The sequence below is a fragment of the Scyliorhinus torazame genome, chromosome 1 (assembly GCF_047496885.1).
Source record: "Scyliorhinus torazame isolate Kashiwa2021f chromosome 1, sScyTor2.1, whole genome shotgun sequence".
In the NCBI taxonomy this organism is placed as follows: domain Eukaryota; kingdom Metazoa; phylum Chordata; class Chondrichthyes; order Carcharhiniformes; family Scyliorhinidae; genus Scyliorhinus; species Scyliorhinus torazame.
Genome location: NC_092707.1, coordinates 255,408,866 through 255,427,034, shown reverse-complemented (window position 1 = coordinate 255,427,034; position 18,169 = coordinate 255,408,866). Strand labels below are relative to the sequence as shown.

The 18,169-nt window shown below is 48.5% G+C and overlaps 1 protein-coding gene across 4 annotated transcripts in view; it reads right to left on the bottom strand.

Moving 5' to 3' along the window:
* The window catches only part of adgb (androglobin), a 612,248-nt gene that overhangs the window by 49,338 nt on the left and 544,741 nt on the right, over nt 1–18,169 (bottom strand). For all 4 annotated transcript variants that reach the window (XM_072504722.1, XM_072504733.1, XM_072504728.1 and 1 more), the window contains 2 exons: nt 12,222–12,366; nt 6,932–7,022 (listed from right to left, as the gene is read on the bottom strand). In XM_072504722.1, the coding sequence (XP_072360823.1) occupies nt 6,932–7,022; nt 12,222–12,366 (236 nt within the window). The remainder of the gene's footprint in view (nt 1–6,931; nt 7,023–12,221; nt 12,367–18,169) is intronic.

Sequence of the window (18,169 nt, the reverse complement as noted above, 5' to 3'; positions counted from 1 at the left end):
TGCCGGCAGAGGGAAGATCCTGCCAACGGAGAATTCCGGCCACGGTTATTCATCCCTCGACATGAGCCCCAGACAAAGGCATGGAAGAAACACAACCAAAGCCATCTGCTCAGCAGAACAACCATTGAATAGGCCATTGGGGTTCTGAAGATGCAGTTCCAGTGTCTGGACTGGTTCAATAGGGTCCTGCAATATGCACTACTCATTGTAGAGGCCTGCTGCACTCCCTATGATAACATTGCTGTCCAGAGACGGATAGATCTTGACTAGAATTATTAGGCCCTGAAAGGGCAAAGTCCATCAGAGGAAAGGAGGAGCAGCATGCGGTAGAAGAGGTGGCAATGGAAGATGTGGAGAACCAAGGTGCCCCAGCTTCACAGTGAGGTGGCCAGGTTGGGCATGAGACTTGAGGGTCTTGTCAGGATGTCATGATTGGCAGGGATCATCTGATACAGGCAAGTTTCAACTGAGCCCCTCTGACCCAGGGTGAATGGCACAATATGGCACTACTCTTAGTTGTCTGTGCTAATGCTTGGATTGAAGATGCAGCCCAGAATATGTAAGCTCTGACTGCCAATGAAGGATGCACATCTTCCCAGAGATTTTCTCTGTTAACTAACTCTGTGGGACTCAAATTTCCCCCCAAAGACGGGGGCGGTACAGTGGTTAGCATTGCTGCCTCACAGTGCCAGGGACCTGGGTTCGATTCCGACCTCAGGTGACTATCTGTGTGGAGTTTGCACTTTCTCCCCATGTTTGCTTGGGTGCTCCGGTTTCCTCCCACAGTCCAAAGGTCTGCTGTTAGGTGGATTGGCTGTGCTAAATTGGCCCTAAGTAGGGTTATGGGGATAATGTGGGGGTTGGGCCGAGGTAGGGTGCTCTTTCAGAGGGTCGGTGCAGACTCGATTGGCCAAATGGTCTCCTTCTGCACTGTCGGGATTCTATATGTAGGGATTCTATGAAAGGTCTACTCAGTGCTCTGCATGATATGTGGTTTTCTCATTCAGTCACTTCTCTGTATTGATTTCCTTGTGGTTTTGGAGCAGGTGGAGCCTGCTCATTTGTCTTGGCATGCAGCTGGAACATAAAGGCCAAGATTCTCCTTTCCGGGAACGAAGTCCCCACGCTGGCGGGAAAACCGGCGCCAACCACTCCGGCATCAACAGGCCCCCAAGGTGGAATTCTCCACTTACCTCCACTTTCTCGGAGCCTAGGTGGATGCCGGAGGGGTTGGCGCCGCTCCAGCCGGCGTCGAGTTTGCGCATGCTCCAAATGGCCGGCGTGATCTCGCGCATGCGCGGAACCACCGACGTGTTCTCTTCTCTGCACCGGCCATGGCGGAGCCTTAGAGCAGCCGGCGCGGAAGGAAGGAGTGGCCCCATGGCACAGGCCCGCCTGCAGATCGGTGGGCCCCAATCACGGGCTGGGCCACCGTGGGGGTCCCATCCCGGGGTCGGATCCCCTCCCTCGAGGACTGCCCCAGCCGACGTACCTGCCAGGTCCCACCAGTGCGTGTGCTGAGTGATTCAGGCCGGTGGGACAGGCAAAAAATGGACTGCCACTCGGCCCATTGGGGCCCGGATAATTTCCAGGGGGGGGGGGGCGCTGCCAATGGCCCCTGACCGGCGTGGCGTGAACCCCGCCCCTGCCCGAAAAACGGCGCCGGAGAATACGGCAGCCGGCGTTGGGGCGGGATTCGCGCCGCCCCCCAGGGATTCTCCGACCCGGCTGGGGGTCGGTGAATCCCGCTGAAAGGTTATTCTTCTCATGGAGGTGCCAGTGCCGACATCTTCAGAGTTGCTCATACCTGCATCATTGCAAAGGCAGCATCCATCCCTGGGTATCGCTGAAGGGATACTCCCTGTGTTAGAGGGGTCACGGCAACACAGTGATTAGCACAATTGCTTCACAGCTCCAGGGTCCCAGGTTTGATTCTCGGCTTGGGTGACTGTCTGTGCGGAGTCTGCATGTTCTCCCCATGTGTGCGTGGGTTTTCTCCGGGTGCTCCGGTTTCCTCCCACAGTCCAAAGATGTGCAGGTTAGGTGGATTGGCCATGCTAAATTGCTCCTTAGTGTCCAAAATTGCCCTTAGTATTGGGTGGGGTTACTGGGTTAGGGGATAGGGTGGAGGTGTGGGCTTGGGTAAGATGCTTTTTCCAAGAGCTGGTGCAGACTCGATGGGCCGAATGGCCTCCTTCTGCACTGTAAATTCTATGATTCTAAGACAAAGAGTTGATGGAGCCTTGTGGTGGGTGGCACCCTGATCCTCTTCAGTGACTACCTCATTCATTGCTGGTGCTTAGAATGATTGAGAGGAGCACCTTATGTGGTGTAACTTGTGTATCCTGCAAATTCCATTTGCTATCAGCATCTCAGATCGGTCAAGGCTACACTTTATGGCATGAATCCTGTTGGACCTTTTCCGGCTGGATCGAACTGTAATAACTTGCATGTGACGGCATGAGGTTCATCCAGCTGGGGATAATTGTTCTCTTGTCCTGATTGGATTGGGAATTAACGAGAATTTGTATAATAGGTCGGCATCTGTAGTACTCGACAGAAAGAAGTAAGGGCCCGGTAATGTGTAACGGGGCCCTATGCGTGTGCTGCTGCAAAGCTGCATAAACGGCTCCTTGTGAACTCGCCGGATTCCCCTTGTCATTACTATGTGGACCAGACCTCTTTGTGGACCAGACCTCTTCTGCTGACTGTGTCACCTCTCTCCATCCAGGCCTGATTAGTCTGGGTGAGTGGCAACCTCCTGCCACCCTCCAGGAAGTGGACTTCCCTCCTCAAGGTAACAGCCTCCGGGAGGACCTCCAGGTTAACATCAGAGAAACATGGGGCTGATTTTGTCCAGATTCCAGCTCCCAGCTCTCTTAAGACATTCTTGAATTCCAATCTTCTCTGCTCTTCCAGTCTAGCTGAAGTAACAGCAGTGAAATGGCAGCCAATGGTCTGCTTAAATTGTGCCCACACTCCTGCCTCGTTTGTGCTTCTAAGGGTGCTAATTAGCTACTAATATCACCTCCAGACCAATTAACGGATGCACTCTCACATAGGGCTGTTGACTGTTTGCTCGTGGGCGGCAAGATTGAGACCAGAATACATTCCCAACTTGCGTTTCCCAACCGGATCAAAAATCCAGCTTTAAACTTGATGCGCGATCAATTACACTCAAGACGAAGTGATTTCATAACTGAAGGCTTTAATCTACTAGAACTTGTTCCCCAGCAGCTTCAGGGCATTGAGTATAAGAATTGGCAAGTCATGTTGCAGCTGTATAGAACCTTAGTTAGACCACACTTGGAGTATAGTGTTCAATTCTGGTCGCCACACTACCAGAAGGATGTGGAGGCTTTAGAGAGGGTGCAGAAGAGATTTACCAGAATGTTGCCTGATAAGGAGGGCATTAGCTATGAGGAGCGGTTGAATAAACTCAGTTTGTCCTCACCGGAACGACGGAGGTTGAGGGGCGACCTGATAGAGGTCTACAAAATTATGAGGGGCATAGACAGAGTGGATAGTCAGAGGCCTTTCCCCGGGGTAGAGGGGTCAATTACTAGGGGGCATAGGTTTAAGGTGAGAGGGGCAAGGTTTAGAGTAGATGTACGAGGCAAGTTTTTTACACAGAGGGTAGTGGGTGCCTGGAACTCGCTACCGGAGGAGGTGGTGGAAGCAGGGACGATAGTGACATTTAAGGGGCATCTTGACAAATACCTGAATAGGATGGGAATAGAGGGATACGGACCCAGGAAGTGTAGAAGATTGTAGTTTAGTCGGGCAGCATGGTCGGCACGGGCTTGGAGGGTCGAAGGGCCTGTTCCTGTGCTGTACATTTCTTTGTTCTTTGTTCTTTGAAGGCTGCTGGGACGGCACCATCTCTTATACTCTGCCTTCAGGGCGGAGCTACGTAATACAGCCAATGGTAGACTCCTGGGTCTAACCAATGGTCATCAGCCTCTCAGGTACCGCAATACCTGGTACTACCACAAAACTGTAAGAAGCTGAAAGTTTTATTTGGATGTTCAGCACTAGATAGAGACCATCTGCTGTAACTAATATAATTAGGCATGCACCACCAGATTTCTCTCCTGTGTTGTTTCCTGTAAACTTTGGCTCATATTATATTCCATTTCCAACACACGCACCCATAACGACCCCTCTCCCAAACATAACTTCATCATCTTACCATCCTGCATTTAAACAGGGAATGGTTACACTGGAGAAAAAAAATCTACAGCATTTTCCAAATGAATCCAAATAAATTGTTCAACAAATCCCCAAACCCTGTAACTTGAGGCAAAAGGTTGAGCGCATGAGAGGGAATGTAAACACATAAAGAGGGTGGTGAACAATGCTCCCTCTAAGCTGTGCGACAGTCCAGAACTAAGCATTAGTGATAAACAATTCATGCACAGCAAGGCAGAATTAGAGGGACCATTAGTTGGTGAATTATGTTCAAGAGGGAATTTTGAAAATTAAAGTTGGGGTATTACATGTCACTAATAATTACATATATGGCTCCCTCTTGCTCTTTCTGTAGTGGTGATGGATTTTCACAGGGTCAGGGTACTAGACCCATGCTCAACCCTCCTCATTTTCAACCAGGCTTGAGACTAGCTTCAGGATATTGTGACGGAGAGATGCCTGAGACTGGCAGGAACAGAGTGGCAGTAGAGTGGAGACCACTAGATGGAAAAAGAAGATGGGGACAGCCAAAGAAGGACTGACAAAGTATATTTAAGGAGGATGGTCAAGAGCAGGACACCACCTGGACTGGAGAAAAAGAGGTTGCAATGGGCCAAGGCAGGTGGCAGAGCCTTACTGTCCATTGTCCAGCATAGGACCCGAGGATCTCGATCTAAGTAAGTAATTACAGGAAAATGTGCGGGCACAGGGAAATCTTACCCAACACCAATAGACTTTGCAAAATTGCAAACAAGTACTCGAGACAGTACCCCAAGCATATAGTATGGAAATTATTGACTCTGGGATAGGTGGATGGATGGGAATGGTCCTTGCCAGCTCCGTCCATTTTCATTTTTGCTAAGAATAAAACTGGGATTCAAAAGCACTAAAGAACGTGATATAGTGTCAACAGAAAGTTTGGGTGGGATCTACCAGTTGCTTTGTGCCTGAAGGCAGTGTGGTGCGGCGCAACACGACCGGTAGATCCCAACCTCCGGAATCTACCCGGCTCGCCACGCCTCGTGAGATCTAATGCGATCTCGCAAGACGTCACAATGTGAATCTGACCCATTGTGGGCGGGATCACTTTCTGAAAAATCTGCATATTAGAATGAGAATATGCAATCCCGAGATCTACCCAAAGCATGAAATCTAACTCCCTCGCCTTGGGTGAGGGTCAATCAGTACTGGTCACCACAAATGGGGACCAGTCAGCACGGCACTCATGAGGGTCTGCCAGGGGACTGGAGGCCGGCATGCCCTTTGGGCAGTGTGGTACCCTGGCACTAATGGTGCCATTTGGATATCCTGGCACTGCCAGGTGGGGCTGGTACGGGCAATGCCAAGGTGCCAAGTTGGCATTTTCTGCACCTAGGTGATTGGGCCAGGGGCGCTATGTGCGGGTCTGGGAGGAGGGGAGGGGGGGTGCCTGGGATCTCCTTATAGTGATTTGGTGCTTGTGGGGTTTGTGTCACGTCAGGGCCTCGAGAGGGCGGGGCGTCATATATACACAACGTCCCAATCTCTCACTGCACTGAGGAGTTCTGGTGAGCGCAGCTACTCAGTCCAGAAAACGGGGCTAAGTGCAGCTTCGTCGAGGAGTTCCCCTCTGTGGCCTCCTGATCTATATGGATGGGCAATAGATAGCCAAGTGTTTCTCGGCGCAGCGAGTGCTGGGAAACACCCGCTACGGGACTCTGTCCCCATTCGGGTAGATCGCAGCCTTGGTTTCAGCAGGAGGCAGGACTGGGAATGAAACATTCCTATCTGTTCTTAATAGGCGGTGAAGAAGAACAAAAGAGGATTAACATTATCATTATAGAATTTACAGTGCAGAAGGAGGCCATTCGGCCCATCGAGTCTGCACCGGCTCTTGGAAAGAGCACCTACCTAAGGTCAACACCTCCACCCTATACCCATAACCCAGTAACCCCACCCAACACTAAGGGCAATTTATCATGGTCAATCCACCTAACCTGCACATCTTTGGACTGTGGGAGGAAACCGGAGCACCCGGAGGAAACCCACGCACACACGGGGAGGATGTGCAGACTCCGCACAGACAGTGACCCAAGCCGGAATCGAACCTGGGACCCTGGTGCTGTGAAGCAATTGTGCTATCCACAATGCTACCGTGCTGCCCATTACTAAGGTTATATCAGAAAGAAAATATGTCACTGAGGACAGTCTGAGAACTAGTGAGTGCTTCACAACAATATTGGCCATCCATTATTTGGAGAAAGGAGAAATTACACTTTTGATGCATCTTTCACTCCTTAGAAGGGGATTGGTAGCTTTAAAATACCCATGGGTTACTCTCTTTGCAGCAAAGGAAAAGATGTATCCTGCTGTTCTTCAGCCTCAACAGATCTCACACCCTACCCTCAGTCACTGGATTAATGCGCCCTTGGGGACATGATGTGCCATCCCAATCATTTGGATGACTACGCCCCCCCTCGATTTGAGATGTGCTCTAGATCGAGGGCTATTTCTCTCACTGCACTTGCACTGGCAAAGGAAACCAGCACTCGTGAAGGGAAATGGAGTTTGGACAGGGTGTAAAAATAGGCTGAAAATTGATTACCGCCTGTTTTGAGTTACCATCCAGATCAATTTCACTATTCTCTCCCAGCCGAGCAGTTAATCATATTCAATAAAGCAGAACTGCAGAAAATTGGATGATGTAGCTGAGACCCAGAGTTACCTTGAAACGACGAGCTACTCATTTACATTTAAATACCTTACATAACGAGTCCATTTTTCTTCAGCTGAATGATCTTGTGACATTTTAACATCTGTGGACTGATTCTCGTCAACATCCTGGGAATTATCTACACACAAAGAGAAAACAGGACCAAGTTAACAATTTACTGATTTTCAAAGTATACGCCTCTTCTGAGCTGTGACCATACAAACTGTGTGTGTTGTCTCAATTTCTCTTGACATTATTTTAATTGCTAAATGTTCAGCAACTGTGATCAGAAAAGACAGCTTAATGTTTTGAGTTTGCTATGCTTCATCAAAAAAAAATTAAAGGTTAATTCCCTCTTCAAACAAGTATGCTGAATGTTTGGAAAGTATCACTCCCCAATAGCATTTCCGACCTGAAAGAAACATGGTTATGAATCTTAAAACTTCTGAATCTATGAAAGCTCAATGAGCCACATTTAAGAAAATTGTGTATTCGTCACACAGAATACTGTGAGACTCACCCTGCAGGCAGAAATAACAACCATAACAGTGAGGAAATGGATTACATGTAAAAGTTTGCTGTTTTAATGTTAAGAACTGCAGTCAGAATAAACATTTTCCTGAATGGTAAACCATTAATAACCACTCACTGGGGGAAACACAGTCACCAAACCTTAATACTGAGATACTAGTGGGTAAAGTAGTTGTCATAGTCCCAGATTACCTAAGGCAGCTTTCCCCTTTGAGGATCACCACACCTCAGGTGAGGGGCAAGGTTTGACAAGACGCAGCCTTCATGAATAACCTCAGCCGGTACAGGAATTGAACCCACACTGTTGGCCTTGCTCTGCATCACGAATCAGCTGCCCAGTCAACTGAACTAAACCAGCCCCCGGTGGGTACCAGGTAAATATTTTAGAGTATGCGAATGAATGCTCTACGGGATTAATCACAGCAAGGTGAATGAAAGCATAATTTACAGTGACAAGAATATTATGCCGCGTGATATATAACCTGTTACCTTTCTGATAAAGACCTGCTGTGTTCAACCTGGCCTATTCCTTTTATTACTATGATTAACAAGATCATGAGGCCAATTAGAGTTTAACTGCTGTTGGAAGTTTGTACATTGATGGGAACTTATAAATTCCTGGCTCTAGGTCAGAAGAAACCAGAGTGTCATGCATTGAAAGATGTGCTTGTTAGGTGAATTGGACATTCTGAATTCTCCCTCAGTGTACCGAACAAGTGTCGTAGTGTGGCGACGAGGGGATTTTCACAGTAACTTCATTGCAGTAATTTCATTGGACGACTGCGTGCCAAAGAAAGCAGTACGTACGTTCCTCAACCGGAAACCATGGCTCAATCGCGAGATTGACTCCCTACTGAAGGACAGGTCTGAGGCATTCAAGTTAGACGACCCTGACCTATCCAAGAAATCCAGGTACGACCTCCGCAAGGCCAAGTGAGATGCCAAGAAAGAATATCAGACCAAGCTAGAGTCACAGACTAGCGTTACAGACTCTCGGCGGTTGTGGAAAGTCCTAAACAACATAATGGGCTACAAAGCGAAGCCGAGCAGTATCTCCAGCGTGCAGCACAGCCCTCCCTGATGAATCCAATGCATTCTATGCTTGGTTCGAGCAGGAAACCAACGATCCGCTGACGACTGGCCCAGCAGCCCACAACACACCCATATCCACCGTCACAGCTTCCGAAGTCAAATCGGCTTTCCTGAAAGTGAACTCTCGGAAGGCGCCGGGCCCGGACGGGATCCCTGGTCGTGCATTAAGAGCCTGCGCGGACCAGCTGGCAGAAGTGTTCACGGACATCTTTAACCTGCCCCTAGTCCGCTCCGAGGTCCCTACCTACTTCAAGAAGACCACCATCATGCCGATGACTACCGTCCAATGGCCCTGACTTCAGTCGTAATGAAGTGCTTCGAGAGGTTGGTCATGAAGCGCATCACCTCCATACTCCCAGAATGCCTTGATCCACTGCAATTCGCATACCGCCGCAACCGGTCCATTGCAGACGCCATCTCCCTGGTCCTACACTCATCCTTAGAGCATCTCGACAACAAGGACTCCTACATCAGACTCCTATTTATTGACTACAGCTCCGCCTTCAACACCATAATCCCAGCCCAACTCATACCAAAGCTCCAAAACCTAGGACTTGGCTCCCCACTCTGCAACTGGATCCTCAACTTTCTAACCCACAGACCACCATCAGTAAGAATGAACAACAACACCTCCTCCACAATAGTCCTCAACACCGGCGTCCCGCAAGGCTGCGTACTTAGCCCCCTACTATACTTCCTGTACACACACGACTGTGTGGCAAAATTTGGTTCCAACTCCATCTACAAGTTTGCTGACGATACGACCATAGCCGACCGTATCTCGAATAACGATGAGTCAGAATACAGAAGGGAGATAGAGAACCTAGTGGAGTGGTGCAGTGACAACCATCTATCCCTCAATGCCAGCAAAACTAAAGAGCTGGTCATTGACTTCAGGAAGCAAAGTATTGAAAACACCCCTGTCAGCATCAACGGGCCCGAGGTGGAGATGGTTAGCAGTTTCAAATTCCAAGGGGTACACATCTCCAAAAATCTGTCCTGGTCCACCCATGTCGACGCTACCACCAAGAAAGCACAACAGCGCCTATACTTCCTCAGGAAACTTAGGAAATTCGGCATGTCCACATTACCTCTTACCAACCTTTACAGATGCACCATAGAAAGCATCCTATCCGGCTGCATCACAGCCTGGTATGGCAACTGCTCGGCCCAAGACTGCAAGAAACTTCAGAGAGTCGGGAACACAGCCCAGTCCATCACACGAATCTGCCTCCCATCTATTGACTCCATCTACACTTCCCGCTGCCTGGGGAAAGCGGGCTGCATAATCAAAGATCCCTCCCACCCGGCTAACTCACTCTTCCAACTTCTTCCATCGGGCAGGAGATACAAAAGTCTGAGAACATGCATGAACAGACTCAAAAACAGCTTCTTCCCCGCTGTTACCAGACTCCTAAACGATCCTCTTATGGGCTGACCTCATTAACACTACACCCTGTATGCTTCACCCGATGCTGGTGTTATGTAGTTACATTTATTATGTTGTGTTGCCCTATTATGTATTTACTTTTATTTCCTTTTCTTTTCAAGTACTTAATGATCTGTTGAGCTGCTCGCAGAAAAATAGTTTTACCGTACCTTGGTACACGTGACAATCAACAAAATCAAAATTCCAAATCCAGTGTTAATGTAAGCCTACTTGTGACACTAATAAAGATGATTATTTTTATTACTTTTCCCTTTTGTATTTTTGATACTTTGTCATTTTAAGTATCAAATACTCAAAATAATGTACAAATGTAATGAATGACTAGGCCTTCCAAGTCTTGGTTGAGCTTGAAAACGTAAAGATTTCTTCAGAAATATAACAAATCTGGTTCTAATTATACGAATAGATTTCCTGTGGTGTTGATCACAGTGAACCTTTATTGCCCCTTCGATACATTCTCGACTCTGGGCAGTTCCTATGGTATTGATGAGTGATACTTTCAGCAATGCAGAGACAGTTCCCTCATTGGGACTGGATGGAATTTGTTGTGTTCTTGTCATAGCACAAGAGTAACAAAGATCTTTTAAAAGTGAAGTTGCCATGGTCCCAGATGACGATAGGCTGCTTTCAACTTTGAAGGGGAGAGTTAATTGGTGGTGATTTAACCTGACGGTCACCACACCTCAGGCGAGGGACAAGCTTGAGAAGGCGAGGCCTTCATGAATAACCTCAGTCGGTATAGGAATTGGCATCACAAACCAGCTGTCCAGTTAACTGAGCTAAACGGGCCCTGTACTGTACTGTAATCGCAATAGCAGTCTTTCAAAACTATCAATTTCCCAAAAGACCATTGTCTCAGTTAATGACTATAAGGAAATTGGCCTTTTAAATAGCACAGGTGGATATCCAGTCATGAAACTCTAGGAAGCCAGTTTCATGCAGGCACACAGTATGCAGTGAGCAACTGGAGTGGAACTGGCAGGATTTTGGAAAGGCAATGTCATCCCAATAGTCTTGGTTTACCAATTGTCTTTTGATGCCTACAAAGAAAGACAGACACAAAGAACTGTCCACCTCCCATTTCCAGTGGAATTAATTTTTATTGTTCCTTTTCTTAACAGTATATAATTTTTGCTGAAAGCCCAGAGTTGGACTCACAGAGATTCCTTGCTCCTGCCCGACTGAAATCTCCTCTCCTCTCGATCTGTCAGTAATGCAAGATTTCAATTAGTTACAATGAGTGGAAATGTGTTTCAGAGAAAAGTGCTGTATTTCTGGTTTCTCATGATGTCAACATGATACAGGATCATTTTTCTATTTTATTTCATGTCATCACTGAACCCTGAGATGTGTTTGGAATGGACTTTTCCCTACCCAGCTCTCTTTTTTTCATAATCTGTTTTGGTGCAGAACTTCTTGTCTATTCACCTGTAATTAAGTGGTGTCTAGTTGTTGAATGGTACAAAAGATAATTTCAAATGCAAGTGGGAAGTTGGCATTTCTACATGTGGGATGGAATAGAAAGGAGTAGATGTTATATTATAGTTATTTAGAACACTGCATTCAGTACTGCATTGCACCATCGGGAGGGATACATTGGCCTTGGTGGGGGTGCAATGCAGATTCACCAAAATGATACCTGGCTTGAAGAGTTAAATTATGAGGACAGTTTACATAGATAACACTCTCTTGAATATAGATGATTTCGTGGTGATCTAATTGAGTTTTTAAAAGATGGCTAAAGGAGTTGATCTGGTAGATAAGAGGAAAACTGTTCTGCCAAAGGAGTAGAGAACAAATGGGCATAACCTTAAAATCAGAACTTCGCTGTTAAGAGGGTGATGTCAGGAAGCACTTCTTCATGCAAGGGGTAGTGGAAATCTGGAACAATCTCCCCCAAAAGCTGTTCAAATTTTGTCTGTTCAAAACAAGGATTTATAGAAAAAACAAATCAGAAAATGTTGGAAAACTCAGGTCTGGCAGCATCTGTGGAGAGAGAAATAGAGTTACTGTTTGAAGAGTCAGATTGGTTTCTTTCCCCGCAGATACTGTCAGACCTGCTGAGTGTATCCAGAATTTTCTGCTTTAATTTGAAATCCCCAGTATTTTGCTTTTATTTCTGGGATTTACAGAATTTTGTTAGGTCGGGGGTACAGAATCAAGGCAGGTAAAAGGTTAGATGCAGAGCAACCATCATTTGGTGGAAGAGGTTTGAGGGTCAGTGGGTTACCTCCTGTTCCTAATCTCTCATGGTCTACACAGTACCTGTGGGTGGCTCCTGTGTTCCTGTCTCACCAAAATCGGCTTCAGAAACAACCTCGCTGACACTTTCGCCTTCCTTTCCACTGGTGCTCAGGAATGTATTATCTATTGCTTTGTAATTCATGATATGCAGACGAAGCTGTAAGGCCTGGGAGACAAAAACATTTTGACAGAGGTTGTTCCACATTGCATTTTCATTCATTCTCTTTTGAGGAGCACCAACGAAACGAAAGCACAGGTGGAAAGTTTTTCCACCTGCAATACATGTGGAAAAATGAAGAATACATGGAATAAATAAGAAGAAACTGTTTCCTAGTCAGAAAGATGAGGATCCAGAGGACACAGATTTATGAGAATTGGCAAAAAAGTGAAGGGAGGGTGAATAAGTTTTCTATTGTGCAACAGGTTATTACGATCTGGTCTGCACTGCCTGAAAGAGTGTTGAAAGCAGAGTTAGTAGTAACTTTCAAGAGGGAATTGAATGTTTACTTCAAAGGGCTGTGGTGAAACAAATGATGGAGTAGGATTAATTAGACAACTCTTCCAAAGACAATGCCTCCTGTGCTGTAAGACTCCAGGCTAGAAATCAGCACTCTTACGGACGGCACAGTAGCACTGTTGCTTCACAGTTCCAGGGACCCAGGTTCGATTCCCGGCTTGGGTCACTGTCTGTGCGGAGTCTGCACATTCTCCCTGTGTCTGCGTGGGTTTCCTCTGGGTGCTCCGGTTTCCTCCCACAAGTCCTGAAAGACATGCTGTTAAGTAATTTGGACATTCTGAATTCTCTCTCTGTGAATCCGAACAGGCACCGGAATGTGGCGACTAAGGGCTTTTCACAGTAACTTCATTGCAGTGTTAATGTAAGCCTACTTGTGACAATAAAGATTATTATAATTATAAATCACTCAGTTGATTTTAACTGTATGCCTGCAGCCCCACTCCACACATCCCGGTTAATACTGGGCTGGTTGGGTTAAAATACACTTCAGCATCTCCAGCATTCCGTTAGTACAGCACTGAACTATCTGCCTATGTTAAATGAGTGCCATAAATCACAAAGTGGGACTCACAACAATTGAACCAGAAGTGAGAAGGCCATCTAAGCGGGTTAAGCACTGCTGCCTCATGGCTCTGAGGTCCCAGGTTCGATCCCAGCTCCACACTGTTCGTGTGGAGTTTGCACATTCTCCCCGTGTTTGCATGGGTTTCGCCTCCACAAGCCAAAGATGTACAGAATAGGTGGATTGGCCACGCTAAATTGCTCCTTAATTGGAAAAAATGAATTGGGTACTCTAAATTTGTAAAGAGAAAAAATCTAAGCGGATTAAATCCAAGTTTGACAAATACACTGCCTTTCTCCTGAAGATGACCTGTATTAGGAACAAGAGGGTAGCTAGAGAAAGAGTTGGTCCACTCAGGGACAAAGGAGGGAAATTATGTGTAGAACCAGAGGAAGTAGGTGAGGTCCTTAATGAGTATTTTGCATTGGTATTCACGAAGGAGAAGGACACATTGATTGGTGGTGTCTCAGAGGGATGTGTAAACACTTTAGAACAGGTCTTTATTACGAAGGAGGGAGTGTTAGGTGTGTTAAAAAGCATTAAGGTAGACAAATCCCCAGGGCTAGATGGCATCTATCCCAGATTACTGAGGGAGGCAAGAGATGAAATCGCTGGGCCTCTTGCCATGTGAGAGTACCCTTTAATAAATGGGTGTTTAAGAAATGTACCTTTAAGAAATGGAGCTGCTCATGTTACTGGAGTGATGTCAGAGTGTGGGTGGAGCTGAGCTCCACTTCTGCTTTTTTAGTTCCAGTTCGAGAAGAGCTGGGGTGTCTGTGAGCTGCACTGCTGTTGATCTGAGCCATCCAAAGACTATCTATGGATCATTTGGGTGAACTCAGAATTGTAAAAAAGATCTCAGTACTGAATATAAATCTAATGTGCTCCTGTTTGAAGGCTTGTTAAGTCTTTTGGATGGTAAAAAGGACAGCATACAGGTTATTTAGTGTTGTATTCTTTGGGGGGTGTATTTGAATTAATGGTTGCTAAGATATTCACTGTTTGTTTTGAAAAGGTTAACTTGAGTTCATAGAATAAACATTGTTTTGTTTTAAAAACCACTGGTCCATTTTCTGCTGTACCATACCTGTCGAGTAAGCCGTGTGCTCCCCATTCCACAATCTATTAAAAGTTTTGGGTCAGGTGAACTCCATGATACACTTTGGGATTCTCTAAACCCTGGCCCATAACACTCTGACAGAAATCTTTGTGTCCTCATTGGCCACAGGTGAGATCCCAGAGGATTGGAGGATAACCAATGTGGTACCGTTATTTAAAAAGTATTACAAGGATAATCCGAGCCATTATAGGCCAGTGATAGTGAAATTGTTAGAAAAGATTCTCAGAGATAGGGGACTGAATTTTCCATTCTGGAGATTAAGTGTTGATGCCGTCGTAAAAACGGTGGAGTTTCACGACGGCGTGATCGGGTCCCCAGGTGAAGTTATTCAGACACTGTAAAGGGGCTAGCACGGGCATATCAAGAACCACAACAGGCTGTTAACGGACCGGCGGTCGATTCGCCTATCCGTGATTGATGCGACGCCGCGGCTGCACATAAAGCATTTTCCCCCTCACACTCACAAGCGCCGCAGCCAACGTGGTTGCAAGGAGGGCAGCGCTGTGCTTCCAGGACGCCGAATTGGAGATTCTCCTTGACACCGTGGAGGAAAGAAGGCTGATACTATGACCCGGGCCGGAACAGAGGTCAGTAGGCGCCATAGTTCGCCGTGCATGGAAGCAGGTGGGAGCCGCCGTCGGGATGGTGGCCCGGACTGGAGACCAGTGCAGAAAAGAACTGCACAACCTCCTCAGGACGGCTCGGGTGACTACCCAGCACTGTGTCACTGGCACTAACCCTCCTAACCCCCACATTCATGTGACCTGCCCCCGACCCCACGGGAGAGTCGGACCCCCACCCTGACCCACATGGCTGAAACCATGCCAGCTGCAATGGCCGGGTGCCCTGGCCACTGATGCCAATAGATACCCAACCTCTGGACAAGGCTGCGCACAACCGCCGGGAGCGGGAGAAGACCGGTGGGGGACCACCTGACCTGCATCCCCTCACCGTGCCTGAGCAAAGGGCACTAGGCATTGTCGGTGGGGCGGAGGAGAGAGAGGTCGCCGACGCAGAAGTCGGCGGCGCGCCACAAAGTGAGACCTTCCCCTGCCTGGTTGTGAGTCCTCACAAAAAATGTGTGCCCACCTCAACCTCCCATACCCCAACCCCCCTCACCCCACACCCCCACATCCCAAACCCCAACCCCTCACACCAAAACCCCTCACCCCACACCCTCTCACCCCACACCCCCTCACCCCACGCCTCCTCACCCCAACCACCCTCACCCCACACCCTCATCCCCTCACCCCACACCCCTCAACACAACCCTCACCACCTCACCCCTCATCCCCTCACCCTCACCCTCATCACAGGGCAGGAGTCACAGCAGTCCGCCTCCACTCCTGCTGTATCGTCTGGGGAACCACCAACACGTAGTGTTAGGGCCCGTAAGGCCAGAAAGTTAGACACCAGTTAAGTTGGCATGGGTGCAGAGCACAGCTTAGCTAAAGGGACTAGGGCACAGACTGTATATTATTGTTCAGAATAAACACATGTTCACACCGTTGATACCTGCTTCTGTGCTCTGTCTGATGGGTGTGGGGGTAGGGCGGTGAGTGATGGCCACTGGGAGTGAAGGATGTTGGACGAATGAGGCCCAGTGGGTGGACTGTGTAGCCCCCTCCCTCCCCCCACCCCTCCCCTATCACTCCGTCGCGTGCTCGCTGGCCCTGGCGGTTCCGTTGTGCGACCTCCTGTACCTGGCCAGCCCCCATGTCCCGCTCATTGTCCCCCTCCCCTCATCCTCCTCATCTGACGAGGCCTGCCCATCCTCCTCATCCTTCTCCAGCATATCGCCTCTCTGCTGGGCTATATTGTGGAGGATGCAGCAGACCACAGCGATACGGCCAACCCTCCTTGCCTCGTACTGGAGGGCCCCTCCAGATCGGTCCAGGCACCTGAAATGCATCTTCAGGACCCCGAAGTACCTCTCCACCACACTCCTGGTCACACAATGGGCATCGTTGTATCGGGTCTCCGTGACGGTCTGTGGCCTCTGTATAGGCCATAGACCATAAGACATAGTAGCGGAGGTAAGGCCATTCGGCCCATCGAGTCCACTCCACCATTCAATCATGGCGTCATCACGACTGCGACGGGTAACCACTATCGCCCAGCAACCAGCCCCGCAGCCGGGGGTGTGGGGGGGAGGCGTCCCTCGAACATTTCGGGGATCACAGATTGTGCCAAAATGAACAAATCATGTACAATGCCCAGGTACCGGGCGCAGACGTGCAGGGTCCTCACCTGGTGGTCACAGACCACCTGAACATTCATGGAGTGATACCCCTTACGGTTTGTGAACAGCAGCCTGTACTCCACCGGTGGCCGCAGGGCGACATGCACCCCATCGATTACCCTCTGAACCCGGGGCATCCCAGTGATGGCAGCGAAGCCTGCTGCCCGGGCACTCTGGTGGATGTACTGGATATACCTGTCTGCAAGGGCCTACAGGGCATCCATAACGGCGCAAATGTACTGTCATGTGAGAGTACTTTTAAGACATGGATGTTGAAGCAATGTACCTTTAAGAAAACAGTGATGTCAAAGAGTGGGTGGGGCTGAGGTCAGGTCAGCCATTTTGCAGTTTAATTTTGCAGGTTTTTAGTTTCAGTTTAAAAGAGCTTGTGTGTGTCTGTGTTTGCAGTGAGTTGGATCTGCTGTGATCTCTGCCATGAAAGACTACCTCTGGATCATTTGGGTGATTTAAACTTATAATAGTGAAGCCTTTAACCTGATGTGTTTTTGTTTAAAGATGTTAAGTCTCTTGGCCGTTTGAAGGAACATTTTAAGGAGTTATTTACTGTTGCAATATTTTCTTTGAAGTAAGGGGTGTTAAGAGGTCCAATATTTATTGAAGATGTAAAGTTGAGTTCATGGAATAAACAGTGTTTTGTGTTTAAAAACCCACGTGTCCATAATTGTAATCCCACACCTAGGGAACAAGCCGTGTGCTCGGAAAAGCAACAAATACAGTAAAGGGAGAGGTTGGTTGAACTCCATGATACATTTTGGGGTTCTGAAAACGCCTCACCCATAACAGTACCTGTGCGCCAATGCCTGTGAAATCTCGGACAGGTCCCCACTTGGCGACTGGGAAGACCCCGTCGCATTAAAGTTGAGGGCTACCGTCAGCTTGATGGCCACCGGGAGCGGGTGTCCTCCCCCATTCCCACACGGTGCCAGGTGTGTACTGTCTCCCGGCTCATCTGCTGCCTCCTCCTGCACGCCCTGTCCGGGAGTTCCTCAAAGGACATGTGGTCGCGGTATATGCGTGTCTCATCTGGCGCCCCCTTGGCACCACCTCCTCCTCCTCCTCGTCCTGTCGGGCGGCCGGCCCTACAACCTGAGCGGCTGGCACCTGCCCCTCTGCAGCCCGCTCCTTTGCTGCAGCCTCCGCCACCTCTCTGAGCCGCCCCCACTCACGGCGGCCAACTTCGCTGGTTGCTGACCAAACATGATTATCTGCAGGGGTTGAGGGGAAACATGTTATCATGGCGCATACACCCGTGCACAACCAGGTACCATGGGCTACATGGTGGCCCCAGTTGTCACAGCGCACCCCAACAACGCATGTACCCCACCCTCGCACTCCATCCCCGTCAGTGCTCCCGGTCCTGGTGCCTGTCCATGCTGCCAGGGCCACCGTTTGATGGCCCTCACTGGGGACTGCCGTCAGTGTGGCCCTGGGTGGTCCCCCGGTGGTTGACGCCAGTTGAGTAGGGTGGCTGGGGAGCGGGGGCACCCAACCAAACTTCCGTTTTCTC